This window comes from Cetorhinus maximus, chromosome 31 (assembly GCF_964194155.1).
Source record: "Cetorhinus maximus chromosome 31, sCetMax3.hap1.1, whole genome shotgun sequence".
Classification (NCBI taxonomy): Eukaryota; Metazoa; Chordata; class Chondrichthyes; order Lamniformes; family Cetorhinidae; genus Cetorhinus; species Cetorhinus maximus.
The window spans coordinates 13,159,433-13,184,152 of NC_135909.1; the positions used below are offsets into that span (position 1 = coordinate 13,159,433).

The 24,720-nt window shown below is 44.5% G+C and overlaps 3 protein-coding genes and 1 non-coding gene across 4 annotated transcripts; 2 read left to right on the top strand and 2 right to left on the bottom strand.

Annotated features, from left to right (window-relative positions):
- The first annotated feature begins 1,925 nt into the window (after positions 1–1,925).
- Positions 1,926–2,007, top strand: trnas-gcu (transfer RNA serine (anticodon GCU)). The gene has a single exon. It is a non-coding gene; the product is annotated as a tRNA-Ser (tRNA).
- Positions 2,008–14,368: 12,361 nt separating this feature from the next.
- Positions 14,369–14,834, top strand: LOC144670441 (histone H2B type 1-M-like). Its single transcript, XM_078532933.1, has one exon. It carries the CDS (start codon positions 14,369–14,371, stop codon positions 14,744–14,746), a length of 378 nt encoding a protein of 125 aa, XP_078389059.1. The 3' UTR covers positions 14,747–14,834.
- Positions 14,835–18,172: 3,338 nt separating this feature from the next.
- On the bottom strand, positions 18,173–18,583 carry LOC144670171 (histone H3). The gene has a single exon (XM_078532644.1). The coding sequence runs from the start codon at positions 18,581–18,583 to the stop codon at positions 18,173–18,175; it is 411 nt and encodes a 136-aa protein (XP_078388770.1).
- Positions 18,584–20,791: 2,208 nt separating this feature from the next.
- Positions 20,792–21,460, bottom strand: LOC144670267 (histone H1-like). Its single transcript, XM_078532755.1, has one exon. It carries the CDS (start codon positions 21,458–21,460, stop codon positions 20,792–20,794), a length of 669 nt encoding a protein of 222 aa, XP_078388881.1.
- Between the last annotated feature and the right edge of the window lie 3,260 nt (positions 21,461–24,720).

The following is a 24,720-nucleotide window of genomic DNA, read 5'->3' on the forward strand; positions in this document are numbered from 1 at the left end:
GGTGGTAGTGCCACAGAACACGATGGAGACTGTCCCCAACGTGAAGGCGGGACTTTGTCTGCACAACATCTGTGCAGTGGTCATGCCGACCGAAATGTCATGGACAGATGCATCTGCGGCAGGCAGATTGGTGAGGATGAGGTCAAGTATGATTTTCCCTCTTGTTGGTTCCCTCAGTACCTGCCGCAGACCCAATCTCGCAGCAATGTCATTTAGGCCTCGCTCAGCTTGATCAGTAATGGTGCTACCGAGCCACTTTTGGATTTGCACATTAAAGCCCCCCCCCCCACTCAGAGGACATTCTGTGCCCTTGCCACCCTCAGTGTTTCCTCCAAGTGGTGTTCAACATGGAGGAACACAGATTCAATAGCTGAGCAAGGGCGGTACTTGGTAATCAGCAGGTTTCCTTGCCCATTTTTGACCTGATGCCATGAGACTTCATGGGTCCTGGAGTCGATGTTGAAGAATCCCAGGACAACAGCCTGCCGACTGTATGTCACTGTTCCGCCATCTCTGTTGGGTCTGTCCTGCCTGTGGGACAGGACATACCCAGGGATGGTGATGGTCGTGTCTGGGAAATTATCTGTAAGTTATGATCCCGTGAGGATCACTATGTCTGGCTGTTGCTTGCCTAGGCTGTGAGGCAGCTATCCCAATTTCGGCACTAGCCCCCAGGAGTTAGTAAGGGGGACTTTGCAGGGTGGATAGGGCTGAGATTGCCGGTGCCGAGTTCGATTCCGCGTGGTCCGTCCAGTTTCATTCCTTTTTTGTGAATTTGTAGCGGTTATTACAACTGAGAGGCTTGGTAGGCCATTTCAGAGGGCATTTAAGAGTCAACCACATTGCTCTCGCTTCGACAAAGCGATCATGTGGCGCTAACTCACCAATAAACCTGCTCACTGAAGTTCAATGTTGTTTCCGCCAGGGCCACTCAGCTCCCGATCTCATTGTAGCCTTGATCCAAATATGGACAAAAGGGCTGAACTCGAGACGTGATGTGCAAGAGACTGCAGTTGACTATACAGGAGCATTTGGCAGAGTGTGGCATTGAGAAACCCAACAAAACTAAAATCAATTTACATAAGGATGGAAACTCTCCACTGTTTGGAGTCGTACCCGGGGTTTCTAAGACATTCCAAAAGATTTACAGCATTTCGCTTTTTGTTGATAACCTGTGGGTGGCAATGAAAGGACATGTTTAATACTTTCCAAGTGAAAGCTGGCTCTTTGGTCTAGGGGTATGATTCTCGCTTTAAGAGCCGTGTTGATTTAACATGTAAGAGTTCCCGGGATCAATTCCTGGACGAGCCCCCCCAGCATTTTAATACATGCATTGGTGTGCTCGAGGTGGTGCCATTTGGGGAAATCAGGACCAGGTTTGAACATCCGGGAATTTATTGCAGAGAATAAATCACTTCAACACAAGCGAAGAAAATGAATACAAAGCATCGAGAACGTTTCTCCTAATTCGTCAAATAAGGCAACTCTCCCCTTGTGGGTTCAGTCCGAGGCTGATTTTAATCAGTTACAGCCTTGACTGAAAGGTCAAACAGAACGGCAGAATTCTACGGCCCACAGTTTCATTTTAACTTACCGCATTTCGGCTGTGTTCCGGTGCTTGCAGTGAGCCAGGAAGAGTTTCTTTTTGCTTCCAAATTAATGTATGTCCCGGACTTTCCGCGGTGGATTTTCACTCTGTGTAGAAACATGTTGAATATCATGTTGAAATATTGAAGTTATTCACATCATTCCATTTACCACAGTTCCTGATCTGATGTGATGGAAATTTGTTCTATTGACAAACTACATTTCCATAATTAGAGATGTGGCTGAATATTCAGGACCTGTACAAAAGAGGAGCATTTATTTCAACAGTTAATGAATGCAAAAAGTATAGAAGGAAGTTTAATAAATTCGAGTTTCGTGACGAGGTGGCCGAGAGGTTAAGGCGATGGACTGCTAATCCATTGTGCTTTGCACGCGTGGGTTCAAATCCCACCCTCGTCGTTACTTTATCAACTGCTTCTTCGCAAGTGCGGTGATTTTGCTTAAGGTGTGTCTGAAATCACTGATGTTAAATTTGCGAGGCCAGGTTGCAGAGGCAGTCGCGCAGTGATAACGTCTCTGGGCTAATAATCCACAGAAGGCAAGTGTAAAGTGAAACTTCCGGGAGACATGGGTTCGTTTCCCACCATGGCTGCTGGTGGAATTTAAGCTCTAATCCCAATGATCAATCATCGATTGTCGTAAAAGCAAGCTGGTTCACTGATATCTGCGATCATTACCTGGTCGGGCCGCCAGGTGACTCCAAACAACCCGCTGAGCAAGCCACACAGTTCAAGGGCAATTGGAGATGGGATACACATGCTGGCCTTGCGATCGATGCTCACATCCCAGGAAATAAGATGGAAAAAGGAGACGGCATATCTCATTGATTGAACCTTTCATCAGTCCAGTGATTGACAGACCTGTTGAATGTTCAAACACCCTGTGACTTTAAAAGAAAATCAAACCAGGATATCTCAGTGAAACACAAGAACTTCTCGTTAATCTGTTCCAGGGAACTGAAACAACATACTTTCTATACCCTCACGGAATGAAGCCAGACAGGAGGCTATACATGTGTCTCAATGATCAGTCAATGTCGGTCAGGAAGAGTGTGTTCGATGGTCGATGGATTCCTCTGTGAGGAATCTCTGGGAAGGGTTTGTTTTTGCTGCAAAATGTTTGTCTGTTTCAGTCTTTCCGCAGTAGGTTTTCACACTGAGCAGAGATATGTTGAGCATAGTGTTGAAGTGTTTCACATTAGTCCATTCACATCAGCGATGGGAATTTTGTCTGCTGACCGAAACTGCATTTCCATTTTTGAACATCTGACTGAATATTCAGGACCTGTGCCAAAGAGGATCATTTAGTTCAACAGTTCATGGATGCTAAAACTACATGACGTCGTTAATAATGCATGTGACGAGTTGGTCCAGAGTTTAAGGCTGCTAATCCATTGTGCATCCCACGCGTGAATTTAAATCCTGTTTCTGTATGGGACGGTGTTATGTAGAAATGAAATCTGAAATTCCCATTGTGATATCAGACCCAAGTTATGAGGGCAGACAGATTGTCTCGAATTTCTCTGTAATACCTTGAATATCAATGTTTAAGGATTGATCTGATTGAAAATTTTACAATGATTAAATTATATTCTAGTTTAGCTTTTTGTTTTTATCTCGTTATTTAGTCTGGCGGGTAGTGTGCAAAGCATTTAGCTTTTACAGGGGTGATGACAAGAAGCACTGGGAATCGAAATTCTTGTTACACTCTCTCCCCTGCTGTGATAACAAGCCCGTCTCTTTCAACTGTGGGTATCTAGCTCTCATTGTCTGTGACATTTCTTCAATTAACAATCTACTTCTACCGGTCCTTGGAGTGAAATGCCTTCTGTCGCCATTGCTATGCTGTGGATTATCATCCAGTCAGTTGTTGTCTTGCATTTTACGATCAGGAGGTTGTGAGTTCAAAACTCACGCCAGAATCCTGAGCACAAATTCAGGCTGACACTCTAGCGCAGTGCAGAGTGAATGCGTGATCAGTGGTTCCAGCTTTTAGATGATATGGTGAACTGAGGTGCCATCTGCCTTCTCAAGTAAAATATACCATGCACAATTTCGGACAGGGGTGGGGTGCTATTCCATGGTGTCGGAGACAACATTTGCCCCTCAATCAACATCGCTTCAAAACAGATTATCTTGTCTTTATCACATTGCTGTTCCTGGACCCTGGCTGTGTGCAAATTTTTTTTAACAATTTGTCCAAAAATGCAGTGTTTGAAATCCTGTGAGGAAAAATCAAATTATTATTGAATACTCTGCTGAGTGAGCTTCATTGGACAGCAGAGAAATCAGGTGAGGAATTCGAGTAAATCAACACCAGTAAACAAGTAACCGTCAAAACTCGATCAACTCTTGCGAAGATCAATGAGTAAAATCTGAGAACTCCGTGCATCATCAGTTCATTGACTAGAGACACTTACAAAAGTATTGTGTTCCATGTGTCTGTAATGCAAACCTGAAGCGACGAAACCTTACCAGTTCATGGTGATATTGGGGATGGAATTCCATATTTTAAATAAGCAATTAAGAATGAACGATCATATCTGTTCAAATAATGATTAACTGTGTCTTTGACGTGTCTGTTTCCGCTATGCTGATACTATTGCCCTTCTCGATGGTCCATGTCTCAAGCCAGACGCTGCTGTTCAAAGACATATGGGAATTATTGCAGGTTGTCCTGTAGATCGGACATACTGAAGCTCATATACATAAACTTCATTATATCGTTTCCAGTTAAGATTATTTTTTGTTACTCAGATAATCATAGAGTGATAGAGAGCAAGGGAAGGCCATTCGGACCATTGCCTGAAATGGGCTGAGAGAAAGGGGAAATCCTCGGCTGGTGTATTTTTGCAGCACTTCTGCTCCCTCCTGTGGGAAATAAAACGATTTGAGAGATTGGTTACAGTTTGAAGTGTTTACTGGAAGCAAGAAGCTGATGTAAATTTACTGTGAAGCAAATTCAATGTCATTTTATGTCGCAGCCAAATGTTTATTTTTGGTGTTAATGAGAATAATAAATAAACTGACTATGGTTTCAATCCATCGATCACTGGGTTAGGAGGTCAGCACGCTTCTGCAAAGCCAGCCTCCTCCAACGCACAAGTTTCTACTGCCTATTACTGTTGTTTGATAGCCAAACACCTATTCACTTCCTCAGTACTTTTTAAACAAAAGCACAACTATTGGGAAGTTCACCCTGGCTCCACAAATCCACTTACACCACCTCGAATGCAACACGCAGGGAAAGACACGCACAAAAATAGCAAGAAATTATCAGAACACACACAATGGCTGACAGGAAAAGGTACCGAGCAAACCAGCAAGATACTGAGAAGGAGAAACTGATCATTCATGAAAAGGTGTTTTTTGTTTCATAAAGATAGACCCTGTTTTTAAATGTATTGCCTGTTGTGTAAATGGGCTCATGCTTTGCAACTGTTCTTCCTGTCTTGGAACTGTGATCCTTCCGCTGACACATCTTCACTGTGTTTGTGTAAAATGCATCCCTGTTGTGCAAATGTGACCCCGCCTGTGTAAGTATGATCTGCCTTGTGCAAATATTTTCTCTGTTCGGTAAAGGTGTTTCCTGTTGTGTAAAGATATTCTCTGCTCTGTGAAGATTTTTTTCTGTGAGAAAATATTTCCTTCCTGGAGTCATGATGTTCCCTGTCAGATGCTGCCTTGATGTCAAGGGCAGTCACTGTCACTTCGCCCGCTGAGTTCAGCTCTTTTGTCCCTGTTTCAGCCAAGGTTGCAGTGCAGTCAGGAGCTGAATGGCCCTGGTGGATCCCACACTAAGCGTTGGGATAAATTCTGAATCAGTCAGTGGCACTGAATGTCAAAGTGGGAATCATTCTGTATCTATCAGCCACCATTACTGTTAGGGAAATTGGGACTAATTCAGAAGCTAAATGTCTCTGGTATCTTCTTACTTTTAGGCAAACCCTCGGTATAGAGGTTGATTGCCCCGCTTGATGGGCATGTTAGTGTGGGTGATATACCAGGCCATGGTTTGAGCAATTATGGTCGAATACAATTGTGCTGCTGCTGATGGACCTTAGTAACTCACGGATTACCCGTTTTGATGTCCTAGATCTGTTCAAAATTTATCCCATTTAACAATGCGTCTGTTCCACGTAACACAATTTGAAGATGGGACCTTGTCTCCACAAGTACTGCGTGATGCTCAGTCGTACCAACAATGTCATGGACCCGTTCGTCAAATACTCTTTTTAAAGTTAATAAGAGAGTGTCAACATTGTTTTCTGAAAGGGAAATCATATTTAACCAATTTATTAGCGTCCGTTGAAGGAGGAACATGTGCGGTGGATGAACAGGAACTTGTAGAAGTACTGAACTTGTATTTCCAGAAGGCATTTAACAAGGTGCCTCATCAAATGCTATTGTGTGTGTGTGTTGGGAGGGGGGTAGCTCATGGTGTAGGGGGTAAAATGTTACCATTGATGGAAGATTTGATAGCTGGCAGAAAACAGGGGTTTGCATAAACGAGTCTTTTACTGATTGGCTGGATTTTTTTTTATTCATTCATGGGATGTGGTCATCGCGAGGCGAGGCCAGAAGTCCTTCACCATCCCTCAATGCCGTTGAGAACGTGGTGGTGAGCTGTCTTCTTGATCCACAATCCATGTGGTGTCTCAACACCCATAGTGCTATCAGAGGGCAGATAAAATGTAACCAAGTTGCTGTGGGTCCAGAGTCACATGTTGGCCCGGTAAGGATGGCAACTTTCCTTCCCAAAAGGATATCAGTGAACCAGATTTTTTTTTGTGACAATCGACGATGGTTTCATGGCCTGTATTACTGAGATACTCAGAATTCAAATTCTCCAGCAGCTGTGGTGGGATTTGTACACATATACTCAGTGCATGTGCCTGGGATCGCTGGATTATTCGTCCAGTGATATTACTTCTTTCTGTATCTCTGATACCAAATTATTTCGCATTATTCAGTCTGCAACTTGTTTCAGATTCTCTATGAGGGTTGGGTCACTTGTTGAGCCTGTCAGGCAAACTGTACGTGTACAATTGATTTGTTCTGACAGTCAGCTTCCGGTACTGTAAATGAGTCTGGCAGTTATTCTGTGCGTTTTATTCTATGGCATTGTAATGGAGTTTCTAAATCTCATCATTCCGAATCTCTCATTGGCGCTGTGTATGCGTTTCTGTAGGGGTGTGTGTGTGTTATTAACTCATCATCACTCAGTGCCACTGTATGTGAATGTGGATTAAAGCCTCAGATTCTCTCACAGACTCTGTGATCCGCTTGCCTTTGCGCATTCCTCAGAAACGCTTGGACTGCCTGAGACGTCAGTGGGCGGCGGGTTTGAAATCCATGGCGCAGGATGATGAGTGTGAAAACAGCCGACTTTAAAACATGTGAGTTGGAAAGTGAAGCGCGAACTTGTGTGTGAGAAGATCACAGAAAAGCGATGGCTGGAGCTGCCCCGAGAGACAAGTTTTGGGTTGTCAGTAAAATATAACTCCTGTAATGAAGGCACAAAATTAGAAACAGGAAATGCGGGGAATATTCAGCAGCTCCGAAAGCAGCTGTGGAGAGAGATTCCTGTCGCCAGGATGTAACTCTCCAATTGGATACTTCACGCCGCTCAGATCTTACACTCTCATCACCTTCGTGTGAGGAACAGGTCGGGTGGGAATTGGGTTTTTGTTGATTTGAGCAAACAGAGCAATGCAGCAATGAGAAGCTCCTCATCCCCCGGCGGCTTGGGGAAGGATGGGATTCAGATACAGGAACCTGACAGGTGCTGAAAAAAGGAAAATCACATCGAGTTTTAAATACAATGAAGATGAAAATAGAATTCAAACCATTTGTGGCTCAAGTGAGTTAGGATGTTCGAGTGGTTTAAGCGATCTTTCGGTCCCCATTTTCTCTCGAGTCGTGGGTATAATTCCCACTCCCAACATTAATTATCCTTCCACAGCTCAGTCCAAACCCGCGACTCCTGCTGGCGAGAAGGACAAGGGCAGCAGACGCATGGGAACACCATCACCTGCAAACACACTACATTAAACTGAAAATTACAACAAGTGCATCATTTTTTCACTTGGAAGAGGTATTTGGGTTTTGAGGAGGTAAAAAGCTGATGTTGTGTTCCCTGCATTTGCATAGAAAGGCGCGGTGAAAAGGGGAGGGGATATTGGCGGGGGAGCAGGGGGAGCGGAGGCGATTCAGTGTGGAGAATGGGGAGGGCAGGGGAGGATGGTTTTGATTGTAGCATATAGGCCCCACGATATAGCTCCCACGCTATTGGCTCCACGCCCACAACTGCCCAACGCCCACTCCAGGTTCGGAAACACCCTTCTTTCTTTGATGAGGTTGAAATGGGGAAAGTTCCCGTTAATTTCAGGACGCTGGATTGTTGCAGAGATCTGCGCATGCGCGGAATAACCAACACCCCGTCCCCACTTCGTCGTCATAAGGCAAAGAGCGCATGCGCACCCCTCCCCCAACCCAGTCCCTGACCGTCATTCACTCAGTGAGTGTAAGATGGTTTCATTCAGCAGCGACCGGAGACATCGCGGCCCCGCGGGTAAGTGAACAAACAGCATCTGCTTCCAGCAGCACATCGATTTGGGACCGCGTCCGCAGAGATGTTCAGAGATTGAGATTGACTGCCGGGCACGTTCGGGGGAGTCGGGGTCTGTTTGCAATCGGCCCAGTGGGACAGGATCTGGTCCCGGAATATGGAGTGAGCGGGGGGAAGGGAGAGGCAATTCTCAGCCAGTGTCTGAACAGGGCCAGGGAGACAGAATGGCAAGAACTCGCTATTGAAGCTCATTGCTGTTCTCTCTCCCCAAACCGCAGTCAAGGTTCCTCGTTTAGTTCCCGTCTCCCACTGTTTGTTGTTATTGAACAATGAACAGTGGAAAAAAATAACTGCACAAAAATGATGAGAAAAGTTGTACAAACAAAATCTATTGCAGGTATCAGGTGAGACGTGTGAAGGACACATTTAAAACAGCGGCTGCTTGTTTGCGGTTGGATACTTAGTTCAAATGGGAGCGGGAATTAGAAACATGACCAGAGTAAAAGCTCCATCGGACAACTCAACTCAGGGAACAGTGCATGGATTGGGCTGTTTCTGAATATCACAAAATTGTTGTAAAATCGTTCAAAACACCCGGTCAGCAGAAGCAGATTGGTGTCTTACTGCAGTGGAGTCAGACATTGGTTGTGCTAAAAGGTTTAATTATCCGATGGTTCCTAATGATTATTATTTGAAAGGTTACATTGATAACTTTTGCATCTTTTATTTAATCTATTCTTCGGTTAAATGAGTTATTTTGCTTCTTGCAGCCAAATATTTGGAGGAACCAGATTATTCCTTGACATAAGGGAAATGTCACCAAGCCAGTTCCAACACGAAGCAGGTACAATATCACTCACAATGCACAAGACACTGACAGCTCATTAGATCCACTCTCACAAAGAAAATGAGTGTTCAGTCCCACACTGTTCCCAAGGTAAGAGACAACTTTTCAATCCCAGATTCAACAGAGCAGACAAAGCTGAATTCCTTTTCATTCCCATCCAACCCAGCTAACATCAACCACAGGATTTAAAAAATACACGCCCACCAGCAGATGTAAATACACTGAGTCACCTTGGTAACAAATTAAATAAAAAAAACCTTAGCTAGAAAAGACAACAACTAACTGACTGTAACATAATGAATAATTTGCAATTAATTGCCTCATAATTTAGACAGGGCTACATATTGCATACCAACCCAAAAAATCTCACCATGATTAAGAAGTTCAAACAGCAGTTCCTTTGCTACAAGCTGCAGGAATTACATACCAGGCTATTTATCCAATTGAAGCGGATGTCACCATTCACAATTGTTTGCACAGAGCTACAAATTGAATACCATTTGACAACTCCCACACAGCTACTGAATATAACCTATGGCTATAAAATATATCAATTCCATTTAATAAATTAAATGTCAAGGTAAACATACATTGATACATTAAGAGCGTGTTAAACAAATAGTTTCCAACATGATACCTGAGGTGCATGTATAGTCCAGGCACAGAATTGTCAGACACTTACATACAACACCAGAGGCACATAGAAACAGAATGTATCCTACACTTACACTGATAACCAGAGAATCACAGAGGTTAAACTAACGCCTCAAAAACCTACTCCCAACAGATTGATGAAAATAAAGGAATTGCAAAACATGTCAGAGAATGACAAATACAGAATGATTCTTACATCCACATGCTGTACCAGAGGCTGAATGATCCAGAATGGAGCTATGACTCACATAGAAATAACCGGGACTGAAAAACCATATAATAAATACCACAGTCATTTACACTATCTGAAACCGAATGATAGAAGAATAATCCCATGAACAAGTAGTAGTGGAGATTAGAAACTACAGAAAGAATCCCACAATCACATTAAGTACCAGATACTGACTGGTACAAGTTAACATTGAAATCATGCACTGCACCAGGCACTGAAAAACATAAAGAGAGTAGTACATTCGCATATAATAGTAGAGACAGAGAGAGCTTGAATAAATCACATACTCACTGTCAGCAAGTTGCTAATGAAAAGGGAGTTAATCCACACTCACATTGGAAGAATGTCCACGCTCACATAATGTACCAGAAACTGAAAAGTACTGAATTGATTCTACTTCATACAGGGTACCAGCAATTGAAATGTAGAGCTCAAACCACAGGCATACACAAAAACATAAGAAAAAAGCCTGAAAAACATAGAGTCAATCCAACAGTCACAAAATATTGCCGCAGGTTGGCACAGAAAAAAGCTCACTCAAAGTGTTTGACAGGATCAGTATCAACTTCAAGCTCACATTTAGTTCCAGATGTTGACAGATTCAGAAGGGATCTCAATCTCACAGAGAGTAACAAGTAGAATCAATTGCACCCTTGCAAGCAGTAACAGAGACTGAGACTGAGTGATACAGGGAACAAAAACACACATTCACATACTATACAAGATGCCAGAAATATAGAATTAATGCAACACAATCACAGTACACAGAATAGTGAAAGCACAGAGGGAAACACACTTTCTCAATTAGTAAGAGAAATGATGATACACAATGTATTCCACACACACAGTATCAGAAAATGACATTAATAGAATTAATCCTGCAGTCCCAAACAGCACCACAGACTGACAGGTGCAAAAGAAAAACAACATACAGAGGCAGCACCAGAGACTGATATATACAGTATGAATCAGACACTCAAAGACTGATGTTTGCAGAACCAAGGTCAAACTCACGTCCACTTCCAGACACTGGCAGGGGCAGAATTGGCCCCATATTAACATACAGTAGTGGAGACTGACATAGTCCATGAATCACAAAATCATGTTCTGTTCTGACAGGTGCACAATTCATCTCACACATTCACACTGACCATAGACAGCCAAATACACAATTCAAATTTCTTTCATATAAAGCACCCAAATCTGAGACACACACCATTAATCTCATTCTGCACAACAGATTGAGAGTTACAGCCTGAGTCCTGGATTCTACTTTACCAAGTTGTTGCAGTGTGTCTCATAGATGGTACACACTGTTCACCAGTGGTTGAGGGAGTAAATGCTTAAGCTGGTGAATGGTGTGAAAGTCAAATCCACAGCTTTATGGATGTTTTCAAGATTCTTTCATGTTGTTGGAGGTGCACTTATCCAAGCCAGTGCAGAATATTCCATCTCTGATCTGAATTGTGATTTTTAGGTCGTGGAAAGGCTTTGGGGGACTAGGAGGTCAATCACTAGCTGCAGACAGGCTCTGACCTGTTTTTGAAGCCACAGTAATATTGTAACTGGTTATAAAATGTACCTTGTACACATTTATCATAAACTAACCATCACTGAATGATGATCAGATTGACAGAAAAAAAAGAGCAAACTTACTTGTCATAGATTAAGATAAAGTATAATTACCCTTACTCACATTCCAATAACTGAGAGGTACATGGTAAGATCCACATTCAAATGTGAGGAACAGGCAGGGAAAGTAAAAAAACACACTTTCACAAATCAAGTACCAAGTAATATTTACATTTACAGCCACATCCCAGAGTCAGGGAAATAGGGATTAAAATCCACAATCTATTATTGGGGCCAAAAACAGGTACAGAATAATACATATTTGTATAGTAAAACTGACAGGTACAGAATCAAATCAGAAACAGGCAGGTACAGAGTGAAACCAAAAATAAACTGACAGATACAGAATGACACCAAATAAACTTGCCAGAATATACAAGGTATAGAAGAATGATCTTTCTTCCAGACTATAAACTGACTTGTGCAGAGTGAAACGTATACTTAAATATCTGTACCTGACAGGTACTCAGCAGAATCCAGATCCACATATTACAGACTAACATGTAAAGTGCAAATCCAAAATAACTTATCAGTCTCTGATAGTTTCAACAGTGATCCCAAATCCACATGCCAGAAATTAACTGTTGCAGAGTTAAGTCCCTTCTTCCATGTTAGAAAGTGCCAAGTACAAAGGAAAACCCACATTCACATATCAGCAATTGATAGATCAAATGCAAAACCTCCAGTTAGTGCAGCAGTAAGTGACAGGGACAGAGTAAATGAAGCACTCACCTAACAGAAATTGGCAAAAAGTAAATAGTCAATGTGCCTATAGCAAACTAAGTGGTACAGATTATCATTCACAATCATTCATCTGAAAGTGACATGTGCAATAAAACCCAGGTTCTCATAACAGTGTTGAGCAGGCACAGAGTGAAAACCAAGGACACATGACACACCAGAAACGGGAAGGTACAGATCCAAACTCACACTCACTTATCAGAAACTCCCTGTTACAAATTAAAGCCAACACAAATGTGACAGAAACTGACAGTGTCAGGGAAAAACACATATTCACATGCCTGTCATATTCGGTACAGTATTATCCAGCTCTCACATACCAGAAACTGACAGGTACAGAGTACAACCCAGATCTTTCACACACTGACATATACAGAGTAAAAACAACACTTGCATTACAGCAAGTAACATATCCAGTGTAAAGCCACAAGACATACCACAGGCTGAGAGCTACAGAGTTTTTAAACATCCTTGATGCCAGAAACAGAGGGTTAGGGAATAATATCCTCATATTAACCAAGAAAATGTCTTGTACAGATTAAAATCCATATTAAAATATCAGGAACTGACAGATAGTCCATTGATCACTCACCGAGCTTATCCGGTATTCAGCACAGACCATACACTGGCATTTGATTTTCAGTCACGTTAGGAAGTTAAGTGGGAGGGGGATATTTTCTGTATCTCTGTGTATTTATTACTGACTAAGTGATGTTTAATGAATATTGATTTCAGTTTGTTAATGTACAAGTCTTATATTGTAAAGCCCTCTTGTGTGATCCTTTGAGATGGTCACTGGGAATTCAAAGATATTATGAAGGTTATCAACCTCGATGGGGATCAGACCAAAACAACTAACTGAGGCCTTCAGAAACAGTTGTAGAGACACACTCCAAGTAATAAAATGACAGGGATGGGAAAATGCCACACACTATACCAAAGATTGACATGACAGATTAAAAACCCACTCACATGGCAGATATTAACATCTGCAGAGAAAAAAACACACAGGCATACCAAAGACTAGAGATGTACAGAGAGAAAAAGAATTATAAAAATATTTTTAAATCATAACAGCGTGTGGTGAATGAAATGCGGAAGAATATCCCGGGACTGACAGGCACATTGTAAATGCAACACTCACTTGAAAACGGAATAATATAGAGGAAAATAAACAAACATTTTTTAGAGATAGCAAGTTATGAATTAAATCTCAATATCACTGATCATAGACCGAGAGGTAGAGATTATAATCCTCACTGAAAAAGCACAAACTGATAGTCACAGAATGAAAACCACAATAGCGTAGCCTATAGAGAAGTTATTTTTAACAGAATGTTTGGATCCTGTTGTGGACTAGCTCTTGCTTTGTTCCCTAAATATAACCAAATAGATTATGTGTTTGACCCCCCTCAGTAACATCATCCCTCTCCAGCATTATAATAGTTTATTTCATCAATGCAATCCCCTCTTCACCCTCCGTGCTGTTTCTTTTTGGTGAGTGGGCTTTCCTGAATAGTTTTGAGCCAGAAATATTGAATGCTGTTATTGCCGCGATATCAATGTCACATGTGGGACTTGTGGCTGCTGCTTATCAAACTTATTTCCACCTCACATGCACAGCAAAGGCCGCATGAGCCCCTGTCTGACCTCTAATATTCGGGACTGCTCTGTCCTGCTGATGGGCGGAAATAAAGAAGAGCAGTTGGTCCTGATGAGGAAGGGAAAATGTATGAACAGCATCAGCAGGATTATCGAGTGATGTGGTATTCCCAGCAGAGAGAATGTGCTGGTGCGGCAGAGGGAGTGAAGAAGTCTGGGATTTGGGCGGATGGGGCGGTCAACGGGAAAGGAAGGTTTGACTGCTGAGAGGTTTTGTGGCTTGAAGGACCAATAAATGTGATTGTGTTTTTAAACAAACTAATCAGAAAGATGTACAACATTACGAATTGACCTCATTGTGAAATAGCCAATCGGGAACACGACATTCACCCATCCTTCATTAGCATAGGCCTCTGGTTTAGTCTATAAAAGACGAGTTTCGACCGCGCTTTGAGTTATTCTGTGTGAAGCTGATTGTGATCATGGTTGATGAGAAGAAAGCGCAGGTTTCCAAGAAGGGCGCGAAGAAAGCGCAGAAGAAGTTGCCCGCGAAGGGCGGCAAGAAGAGGAAAAGATCCAGGAAAGAAAGTTACTCCATCTACATCTACAAAGTGATGAAGCAGGTTCACCCCGACACCGGCATCTCCTCCAAGGCCATGAGCATCATGAACTCGTTCGTGAACGATATTTTCGAGCGCATCGCGGGTGAGGCTTCCCGCCTGGCCCATTACAACAAGCGCAGCACCATCAGCTCCCGGGAGATCCAGACCGCCGTGCGCCTGCTGCTGCCCGGGGAACTGGCTAAGCACGCCGTGTCGGAAGGGACAAAGGCGGTCACCAAGTACACCAGCTCCAAGTAAAACCCCACAACGGACTGAAAAACATTAAAAACACAACGGCTCTTTTAAGAGCCACCCACAATCTCCTTGAAAAAGCTATATCATCTCTATTTTTTAATTTGTCATTTTCGAATGTGATAAGTTTCGAACTGTTATTTTAATCAGCCTTCAATACAGATATTCTAGGTAATGTAGCTTTATCGCCTGGTCAATCATTGAGTCTTGTTTATAATTCTCCATTAAATAATGACTGGCCGCTGACCCTCTTCGCTTTGTTCTCAGACGGGTTTATATTCGGCCTCTTTCCCTGGCTTTGGAGAGAGAGAGAATAGAACGCAAATGCATCCGTTTCCAATTCTGGTCAAGTTTGGTCTCAATAATCGATCAGTTCATTTCCTATCAGCCTCAGATGTGTAGCAAGCTTCAGTCTCAACGCTGGCAAATTTACACCAATAATATTCACTTTTGACTCACGAATATCTACACTATACCGTCCGTTTGTAGAACGATGTGGAGAGGCTTTAAGACCGCTAGTTAGCGGATTTATAATAGGACCGAAATTAACCGCGAATTGAATTTAAAAGTGAATCTGGAACTTGGGATAAAATGTGAAATAGTCCCATCAGGGACGGATATTTTAAAAACTTTGTCGTCAGACCGAGTTAGCTACTAAAGATTTTTTTCTCTTTATGAAATAGATTTCTTGTTTTATAAATATATCGGTGGTCTTTTCGATGTCGAATAAAAACTATTGCTTGGATTCTGTAATCTTGGCGCCGTCATTTTCGGCTTGTTTTATATACAGATAAACACAGACTGATAATCAGAAACGGACAGATACCGACAAACTAGACTAGGGAAAGAGAGAGCGAGATTAAGTACATCGAACATTCGTATTCTTAATACTCAATTGCCTATTTCCAGTTAGTACGATACTCTCCTTTATTCGTTGCATTACATTTTGGCGGGCTTTAAGCATTTGAAAAAAAAACAGTTGGAATCGGATAATTTGGCGCCGGTAATTTCCGCCCTCACTCCGTGGAGTCTCTGGATTGGTGAGTTCAGTAGATATCTGATTGGTGATATGAACAACACTATGAGATGTCGCACAAAGTGTCCAATCAGCAATGCCCGCAGCACCATTCCTCCCGAAGCTATAAGGGAAGCGAATGTGAGAGGATTTCCTCTTTCACTGTGAAAGTGTTTGTGAGATTGTGGGAATGTCTGGAAGCACTCTACGGGCTGTTCCCAGGGACACACACCGAGACAAACATCAACTGCAGCTGGAGGATCATCAACTCGGTGAAAGACGCGCTTTGGTCTGCCCGAAACTTGTTGGTCTTCCAGCACAAAGAGTTGTCCCCGACCGATTGTTGCGGACTGGCACAATCCAAAGTCCAGGACTACGTGCTGAGGGACGCACTAAAGCTTGGGGCAGCTGCCGCAAAGGCGCAATGGGGAAGGGTCGCTGTCTAAGACCTTTCTGCCACAGCGCACCGAGAGACTGGGAACTGTTTAGAGCCCCTCGGGCTGTACAGCTCAAAATGAAAGGCTGTAAATGATTGTAATATTGTTTGTACTGATGCACCTGGTGATACATTTTGTAAAAGTTTAACCTGGATTGTACCCTTGTAATGGTGTTTTTGAAATGGTTTGGAATGTGATTGAAGATATTTTATGAATAAAGTATATTTTTGCAAAAAAAAAAGTCTGGAAGCACTGAAGCTTGGGGCAGCCGCCACAAAGGTGCAATGGGGAAGGGTTCCTGTCTAAGACCTTTCTGCCACAGTGCACCGAGGGACTGGGAACCGTGTAGAGCCCCTCGGGCTGTACAGCTCAAAATAAATGTCTGCAAATGATTGTAATATTCATTTATTGTATTGATGCATTTCGTGATACATGTTGTAAAAGTTGAACCTGATTGTACTTTTAAGATGGTGATTTTGAAATGGTTTGGAATGTTGTTGAAGATATTTTATGAATAAAGTATACTTTTGCAAATAAAAAAGTCTGGAAGAGGAAAGACCGGCGGTAAAGTTCGCTCCAAGGCCAAGTTTCACACCTCCCGGGCTGGACTGCAGTTCCCGGTGGGCCGTGTTCACAGGCACCTGAGAAAGGGCAACTATGCTGAGCGTGTAGGTGCCGGAGCCCCGGTCTATCTGGCTGCTGTGCTCGAGTATCTGACGGCTGAAATCCTGGAGCTGGCCGGTAACGCGGCCCGGGACAACAAGAAGACCCGCATCATCCCCAGACACCTGCAGCTGGCCGTCCGCAACGACGAGGAGCTCAACAAGCTGCTGGGAGGGGTGACCATCGCTCAGGGCGGGGTGCTGCCTAATATCCAGGCCGTGCTGCTGCCCAAGAAAACCAGCGCCGCTGCGGGCTCGAAGACCAAGTGAAGCGGCAATTCTTTAATCTAATAACCCAAAGGCTCTTTTCAGAGCCGCTCACAGGATCAGTGAAAGGGTGAACTATTATATGTCCGCTGCATTCCGAAATTGTAAGTGATTGTGCACCACTATATAATAGCGAAGCCGAAACTCTCAGTGGGTTTGAGAAGTACTTAGATAAACACTCGAAACACCAGAGCAGACAGGGATAGGGGCCAAGTGCCGGAGAAAAGGATTAGAATAGATAGGCGCTTGATGGCCGGCAGGGATAGGATGGGCAGACGGGCCTGTTTCTTTGCTGTATAATGTTACGACCACTCTAGTGCAATAACATCATATAAGGGCAGATGAGATGTATCCCAGGCTGCTGTGAGAGGCAAGGGAGGAGATTGCAGGGACCCTGATATTAATTTTCAAATCTTCTCTGACCACAGGAGAGGTGAACGGACTAGTGGACAGTAAATGGGCACCATTATTCAAGAAGGATTGTAGGGATAAACCGGAGAACTATAGGCCAGTGAATCTAACATCAGTGGCGGGGAAACTTTTGAAAAAGTTTCTGAAGGACAGAAATAATTTCCACTTGGAGAGGCAAGGATTAATTAAGGATTGCCAGTCCGCTACCAACACGAGCGGTCTGATTCTTTGCTGTATAACTGTGACCAATGACAACTATCAACTGTATCTGAGTACTGGAGGGTTAATCTTGGACACTCGCTTCGTGTTCACAGTGTTGCCTTATAATGACAATGGGTATTAACTTCCAAATCGCACCTCACCCTGTGCACGGGATTTACTTATGCAGCATTGTAAATGCCGCAATTCAATGAAAAAAAAAATCCCAGAACTTTTCGGCAGTTCTAATCTGCGCTACAAATTGTAATCTCGCAATTCTACAAGAGCGATGTCGATAAGACAAAGGAACTGGTGCAAGGGAGAATAAATTGTCATCGAGCCGACTAAGAGCTGGTGTTTAACAGGAGATCGCAGCTCTTTCATGTGTCGACTTAGTGGCTCTTAAAAGAGCCGTTGTTGTACTTGGTGCTGAAGCCGGGTTTTAGGCGCGTTCCCCGCGGATGCGGCGGGCCAGCTGGATGTCTTTGGGCATGATGGTGACTCGCTTGGCGTGGATGGCGCACAGGTTGGTGTCCTCAAAGAGCCCCACCAGGTAAGCCTCGCTGGCCTCCTGCAGGGCCATGACGGCCGAGCTCTGGAAGCGCAGGTCTGTCTTGAAGTCCTGAGCGATCTCTCGCACCAGGCGCTGGAAGGGCAGTTTGCGGATGAGCAGCTCGGTGGATTTCTGGTAGCGGCGGATCTCCCTCAGAGCCACAGTGCCGGGTCTGTAGCGATGAGGCTTCTTCACTCCGCCCGTGGCTGGAGCACTCTTCCGGGCCGCTTTGGTAGCCAGCTGTTTGCGGGGAGCTTTCCCTCCGGTCGATTTGCGCGCTGTCTGCTTGGTCCTGGCCATTTTCTGAATAGATTCGCCACAGTCTGAGATACAAGAACTATTAAGACAATCTGCTCTACAATCCGCCTTTTAAAACTCTGTGAGGAACCGCCCCGAACAGTAATTGGCTGCAGCCTTACGCCCAGGCAGTTTTATCCAAAATCTAACCAATGACTTAATCCCTGGCAACTCAGGTCCCCATTGGTCGAGTGTTTTTAATTGTCCGTTTCAAAAATTCCGCCTTCTTTGCAGCCGTTTCCCGTCTCGACAATAGACTTCGTTCTTCACTTATTGTAAAATTAAAAGTACCATTTTTCACTCTCACTCACTATTTCCTAACCCCAATGAAATTCCAGTTCATTCAACCTGACCCGGCAATTTTTAAACCCGGCATCATCCTGGTGAATCTGCTCCTTTTTGGACAGAAACACCATCCTGTTGTTTGAACTGTGTAAAGTCAGTGCTGAATTTCCCAGGCAAAATTGAAGGACTGTCCATTGCTCCATACAGCACAACCAACCCTAAAAACCCCCGCTCGCTTATAGGGCTGGAATGGGTAATAAAATAGAAACGGTGCTGGGGGCATCAGACCCCTTCCCATTGTCCTCATTTTGAGCTGTTCGTGCCGATAAAGAGCGGGGAAAGGGAGCGGCTGGAATCTCCCCCTATTCCCGGTCTGAGTCTTGACGAACATCCGTGCGAATATTGGGGTTAGGAGCAGGAGGAGGCCACTCAGCCCATCGAGGCTGCTCCGCCATTCAGTGAGATCATGGCTGATCTGATTGTAACCTCAACTCCACTGACGGATTAAACGGCTGATGTCAGAGGAACCGCCGGATTACTAATACTCTATTATTAGTAATAATGGAGTCATTACTGTCCGACTCTTAATTCATCTAGAACAAAACCTTTCGTAAACATGAAGCAGTGGAGAGACTTTTCAGTGTCAGTGCAGAATGTGCCATCCGGGTAAATAAACAACGAGCAAACTGAGATTCTCAGTACATTCCCCGTCAGAACAAATCAGGCACTAACATTCCCGATCACAGCTCATCCCAGCTCCCGTTCCCAGGTCTCTGCTCTCTCTGTGAGGCGGTGGGTGGCTCTGAAAAGAGCCTTTGTTGTGTGTTAGGAAAGAATCGAAATTAACCCCGAATGGATCCCGGATTCCAAAATCGAACCTGGAACTCGGGATAAAATGTGAAATATTCCCATTAGGAACGGGATAATTTTAAAGCTTTGTTGTCAGACCGAGTCAAATATTAACGTGACTTTCCATATGAAATCTATTTCTTGTTTTATAAATATATCGGCGGTCTTTTCGATGTTGAATGAAAAAACAGCCGCTTTGCTCCGCCTTTACCCAGTCCTTTGCCTCCTTTCCCTCTGCCAGACATGATGATTCTTCACTCAGATCACCGCTGAATATGAGAGAAGAGCAGCTTCACGTTCCTCTTTTATATAGCCCGCCCCGACCTAACTGAGAAAGGAGCAGACAGTGAGAGGCGGGGCAGTGAGGAGACTGAGTGACACACAGAACAGAGAAGCGTCTTTGATAATCCAGCTCCGCCCCCTGCCTGCTCGAACCGACATTTTATTTAATTGTCGACAATGGAAGTTAACACAGCGCTCGGCACAAAACTTATAGATTGGAGCTTCATGTTCAAAGGTGCTAGAAACCCGCAGCTTTTAAATAAAGAGCTTTACAAAGAAAATTCAGTACTACTCCCGCCCAAGTACATACACTATACCCCGTCAAATCCGTCTGTTTTCACTTCACTCCCAGCTTCCGTTCTATCCCCACACACCTCCCCTCCAGGCGGGTTGAGCAGTTTACCGACACCTCACTCCAGCTGAACTAGACAAACTCATGTGTTGGGCTGAGTTGTAACGCGGGGTTTCTCCGCCCGGGTTACTGTCTTACACACTCTCACCCTGAATCTGTGAAAAGGGAACTGAGCAGAAACTGACAGAGCAGATGAACAAATCCCCAGTTACAACGGGGCACGGACACCGCTCTGTTTTATTACAGAGTGGGGGAGGGGATGGGTATAGTGCATGTCAGTGAGATACCGGGAAATTTCAATTTAATATAAATCATTTCAGTGTGAAACCTGCTCCCAGCGCCGGGACAGGGACATTTGATTCGGGGATCAGCTCTTTCCTGAGAGACGTGGGCGGCTCTGAGAAGAGCCTTTGTGTTGAGGTTTACAATTTGCTCGGCTGTTTTCATTTCTTTCCTGGCGCTGCTTTCTTAGCCTTTGCTGCTTTCACTTTGGGCTTGGCCTTCGATTTATCCACTTTTTTTAAAGCCTTTCCTCCCGTCACCTTCTTGGCGGGAGATTTTTTCTTCAGCGCTACTTTCTTCACCGCCTTTTTTGGAGTTGCCGCCTTCTTGCTGCTTGTTTTCTTGACTGTTGCTTTCTTCGCTGGGGATTTCTTGGCTACTACTTTCCTGGCTGGAGATTTCTTAGCTGCTGGTTTCTTTGTTTTCACCTTCTTGGCCGCTGGTTTCTTCACTAAAGATTTCTTGGCTGTTGTTTTCTTCTCCTTCTTTCCCATTTTCCCCTGGGATTCCTTCTTAGGGATTTTGAAGGAGCCGGAGGCGCCCTGTCCCTTTACCTGCACCAGGGAGCCGCTCTCCACCTTCCTCCTGATACTTAGCCTGATCTGGGAGCCGAGCTTCCCCACATCGACACCGCTGCCAGACAAAGCTTTCTTTATCGCGGCCAGGGACATCCCCTTGCGATCGCCGCAACCCGCCACAATCTTGAGGATCTGTTCGCCTAACTTGGGACCGGCTGCCTTCGATCGGGAAGCCGCCTTCTTCCTCTTGGGAGATTTGACTTGAGCTGCGGCGGCTGGAGGAGCCGTTTCGGCGGCTGCAGTATCAGTCATATCCGAGACTGTGTGGAAAATCTCTCTGACAGTCAGAACTGGATCAGAAATGAAACCAGTGGTGGCGGCTCAGAGCAACTTAAACACAGAGAGCGGACGGGGCAGAGACAACCTGCTGTCAGCTCCCGGCTCCTCCAGCCTCTCTGTGTTTCTCTCTCCTCATAAACTCCCCAATTCCACTTCAAATTGGACATTTCAGAATGCCACACTCGCTTCTTTCTGTTAACAAAATCCGAATGTTTGTTGTCGAGAAAGTTCCATCCGAATTAAATGCAGCAATTTCGATTTAAACCCGTTTCTTTGCTGCTTTGATCGCGCCCTCTCAGCCGAGCGCTGACTTCTTCTCTGTGTTTCCACTGAAATCTTGAAATTATCGAAAACTTTACCTTAAATTCTCTGTTCTGGGCTGAGCAGGGGAGCAGCGCGATCCAATTACAGGGAAATCTTGTGATTTTACACAAGAGGGACTTGGAAACCTGGCGCTGAGGCCGGACACACAAACACAGTGACATTAGTCTAACCCGCCCGCCCCTTTAACACACTCTCGCTGATACAATGTCACTGTCAGCCTGTTCCTGCCCCACGGAACTCATTTCTTGCGAGCTTGACTCCATTCTCTCCCCCCTTGTCCAGTCCCTTCCCACCTACATCCGTGATTCCTCTGACACCCTTCATCATATCAACAATTTCCAGTCCCCTGGCCTCAACCGCCTCCTCTTCACCATGGACGTCCAATCCCTCTACACCTCCATCCCCCACCAGGATGGTCTGATGGCTCTCTGCTTCTTCCTCGAACAGAGGCCCGAACAATCCCCATCCACCACTACTCTCCTCGTCTGGCTGAACTTGTTCTCACACTGAACAATTTCTCCTTAAACTCCTCTCACTTCCTCCAAATAAAATGTGTGGCTATGGGTACGCGCATGGGCCCCAGCTATGCCTGTCTCTTTATGGGGTATGTGGAACATTCCTTGTTCCAGTCCTACTCCGGCCCCCTGCCACAACTCTTTCTCCGGTACATCGAAGATTACTTCGGTGCTGCTTCATGCTCTCATCGGGACCTGGAAAAATTTATTAATTTTGCATCCAATCTCCACCCCTCCATCATTTTCACATGGTCCATCTCTGACACTTCCTTTCCCTTCCATGACCTCTCTGTCTCAATTTCTGGTGATAGACTGTCTGCCAATATTCATCACAAACCTACCGACTCCCACAGCTACCTTGACTACAGCTGCTCACACTCCGCTTCCTGTAAGGACTCCATCCCTTTCTCTCAGTTCCTTCACCTCCGTCGCATCTGTTCTGATGAGTCCACTTTCAAAAACAGTTCCTCTGACATGACTTCCTTCTTCCTTAACCGAGGTTTTCCATCCACGATAGTTGACAGGGCCCTCAACTGTATCCGGCCCATCTCCCTCACATCTGACCTCACACCTTCCTCTCACTCCCAGAACTATGATAGGGTCCCACTTGTCCTCACTTATTACCCCACCAGCCTCTGCATTCAGAGGATCATCCTCCACCATTTACGCCAACTCCAGCATGATGCCACCACCAAACACATCTTCCCTTCACCCGCCCTGGCGGCATTCCACAGGGATTGTTCCCTCTCGGACACCCTGGTCCACTCCTCCATCACCCCCTAAACCTCAACCCCCTCCCACGGCGCTTTCCCATGCAACCGCAGAAGGTCCAAAACGTGCGCCTTTACTTCCCCTCTCCTCACCATCCAAGGCCCCATACACTCCTTTCAAGTGAAGCAGCATTTCCCTTGCACTTCCCTCAAATTAGTCTACTGCATTCGTTGCTCCCAATGCGGTTTCCTTTACATTGGAGAGACCAAACGCAGACTGGTTAACCGTTTTGCGGAACACCTGCAGTCTGTCCGCAAGCATGACCCAGTCCTCCCTGTCGCTTGCTATTTGAACACTCCAGCCTGCTCTCATGCCCACATGTCCGTCCTTAGCCTCTGCATTGTTCCAGTGAAGCTCAATGCAAACTGGAGGAACAGCACCTCATCTTCCGACTAGGCACTTTACAGCCTTCTGGACTGAATATTGAGTGCAACAATTTTAGATCATGAACTCTCTGCTACATCCCCACCCTCTTTCCGATCCCCCTTTTTATTCCCCAATAATTTATATAGATTTTTCATTTCCCACCTATTTCCATTATTTTTAAATGTATTTCCGTCCATTGTTTTATCTCTACCTTTTAGCCGATTTCGATCCCTTCCCTTCACCCCACCCCCACTAGGGCTATCTGTACCTTGCTTGTCCTGCTTTCTACCCTTAATTAGCACATTCCGTAGATAATATCACCACCTTCAACACCTCTTTATCCTTTTGTCTATGACATTTTTTGGCTATCTGTAGCTATCAATGACCCTCTATCCAGCTCTACCTGTCCCACACCCCCTCTCCCTTAAACCAGCTTATATTTCACCTCTTTGCTGTTTTTACTTAGTTCTGTTGAAGAGTCATATGGACTCGAAACATTAACTGTGTTCGTCTCTGCAGATGCTGCCAGACCTGATGAGTATTTCCAGGTATTTTTATTTTTGTTCACATCTACACATTGACAGGACAAACTGTGTCTCAGATTCACAGCTCCCAGGACAGGCTTTCCTCTCCTCTCGGCCTGAGCTGTGGATTCTCGGGAATTAGTTGTAGTTTCCCAGCTCAGTAACTGTTAAACCCTCTGAGACTGGAGCTGCTCACAGTGTCTGTTCCCCAGATTCAGGATGCTGCAGCCAATCACAGCTGTGCCTGGGTTAACCCGTAACTGGTTTAAATTATTATCTTGTTCAAAGGCAAATTTACTTTTGATCATTGGAGGGGGAATCGAATGAAACTTTGTGGGTAGAGCTTAGGAATAATAAAGGGGCAACCACATTATTCGGTGTTTATTATAGACCCCCAGATAGTCAGTGGGAAATTGAGGAGCAAATATGTGCACAATTTTTGGAGGAGGGTAAAAACAATGACAATAGGGCGATTATATTAGGTGATTTCAACTTTCCCAACATTAATTGGGATAGACAGAGTGTTAAGGGCTCGGATGGAGTGCATTCCTTGAAATGTGTACAGGAGAACGTTTTAGGTCAATATGTAGAGGGTCCAATAAGGGATGGTGCATTGCTGGACCTAATTCTGGCGAATGAAGCTGGACAGGTGGCTGAGGTAGTGTTGGGCGAGCATTTTAGTGATAGCGACCACAACATAGTACAGTTTAAATTTGTTATGGACAAAGAAATC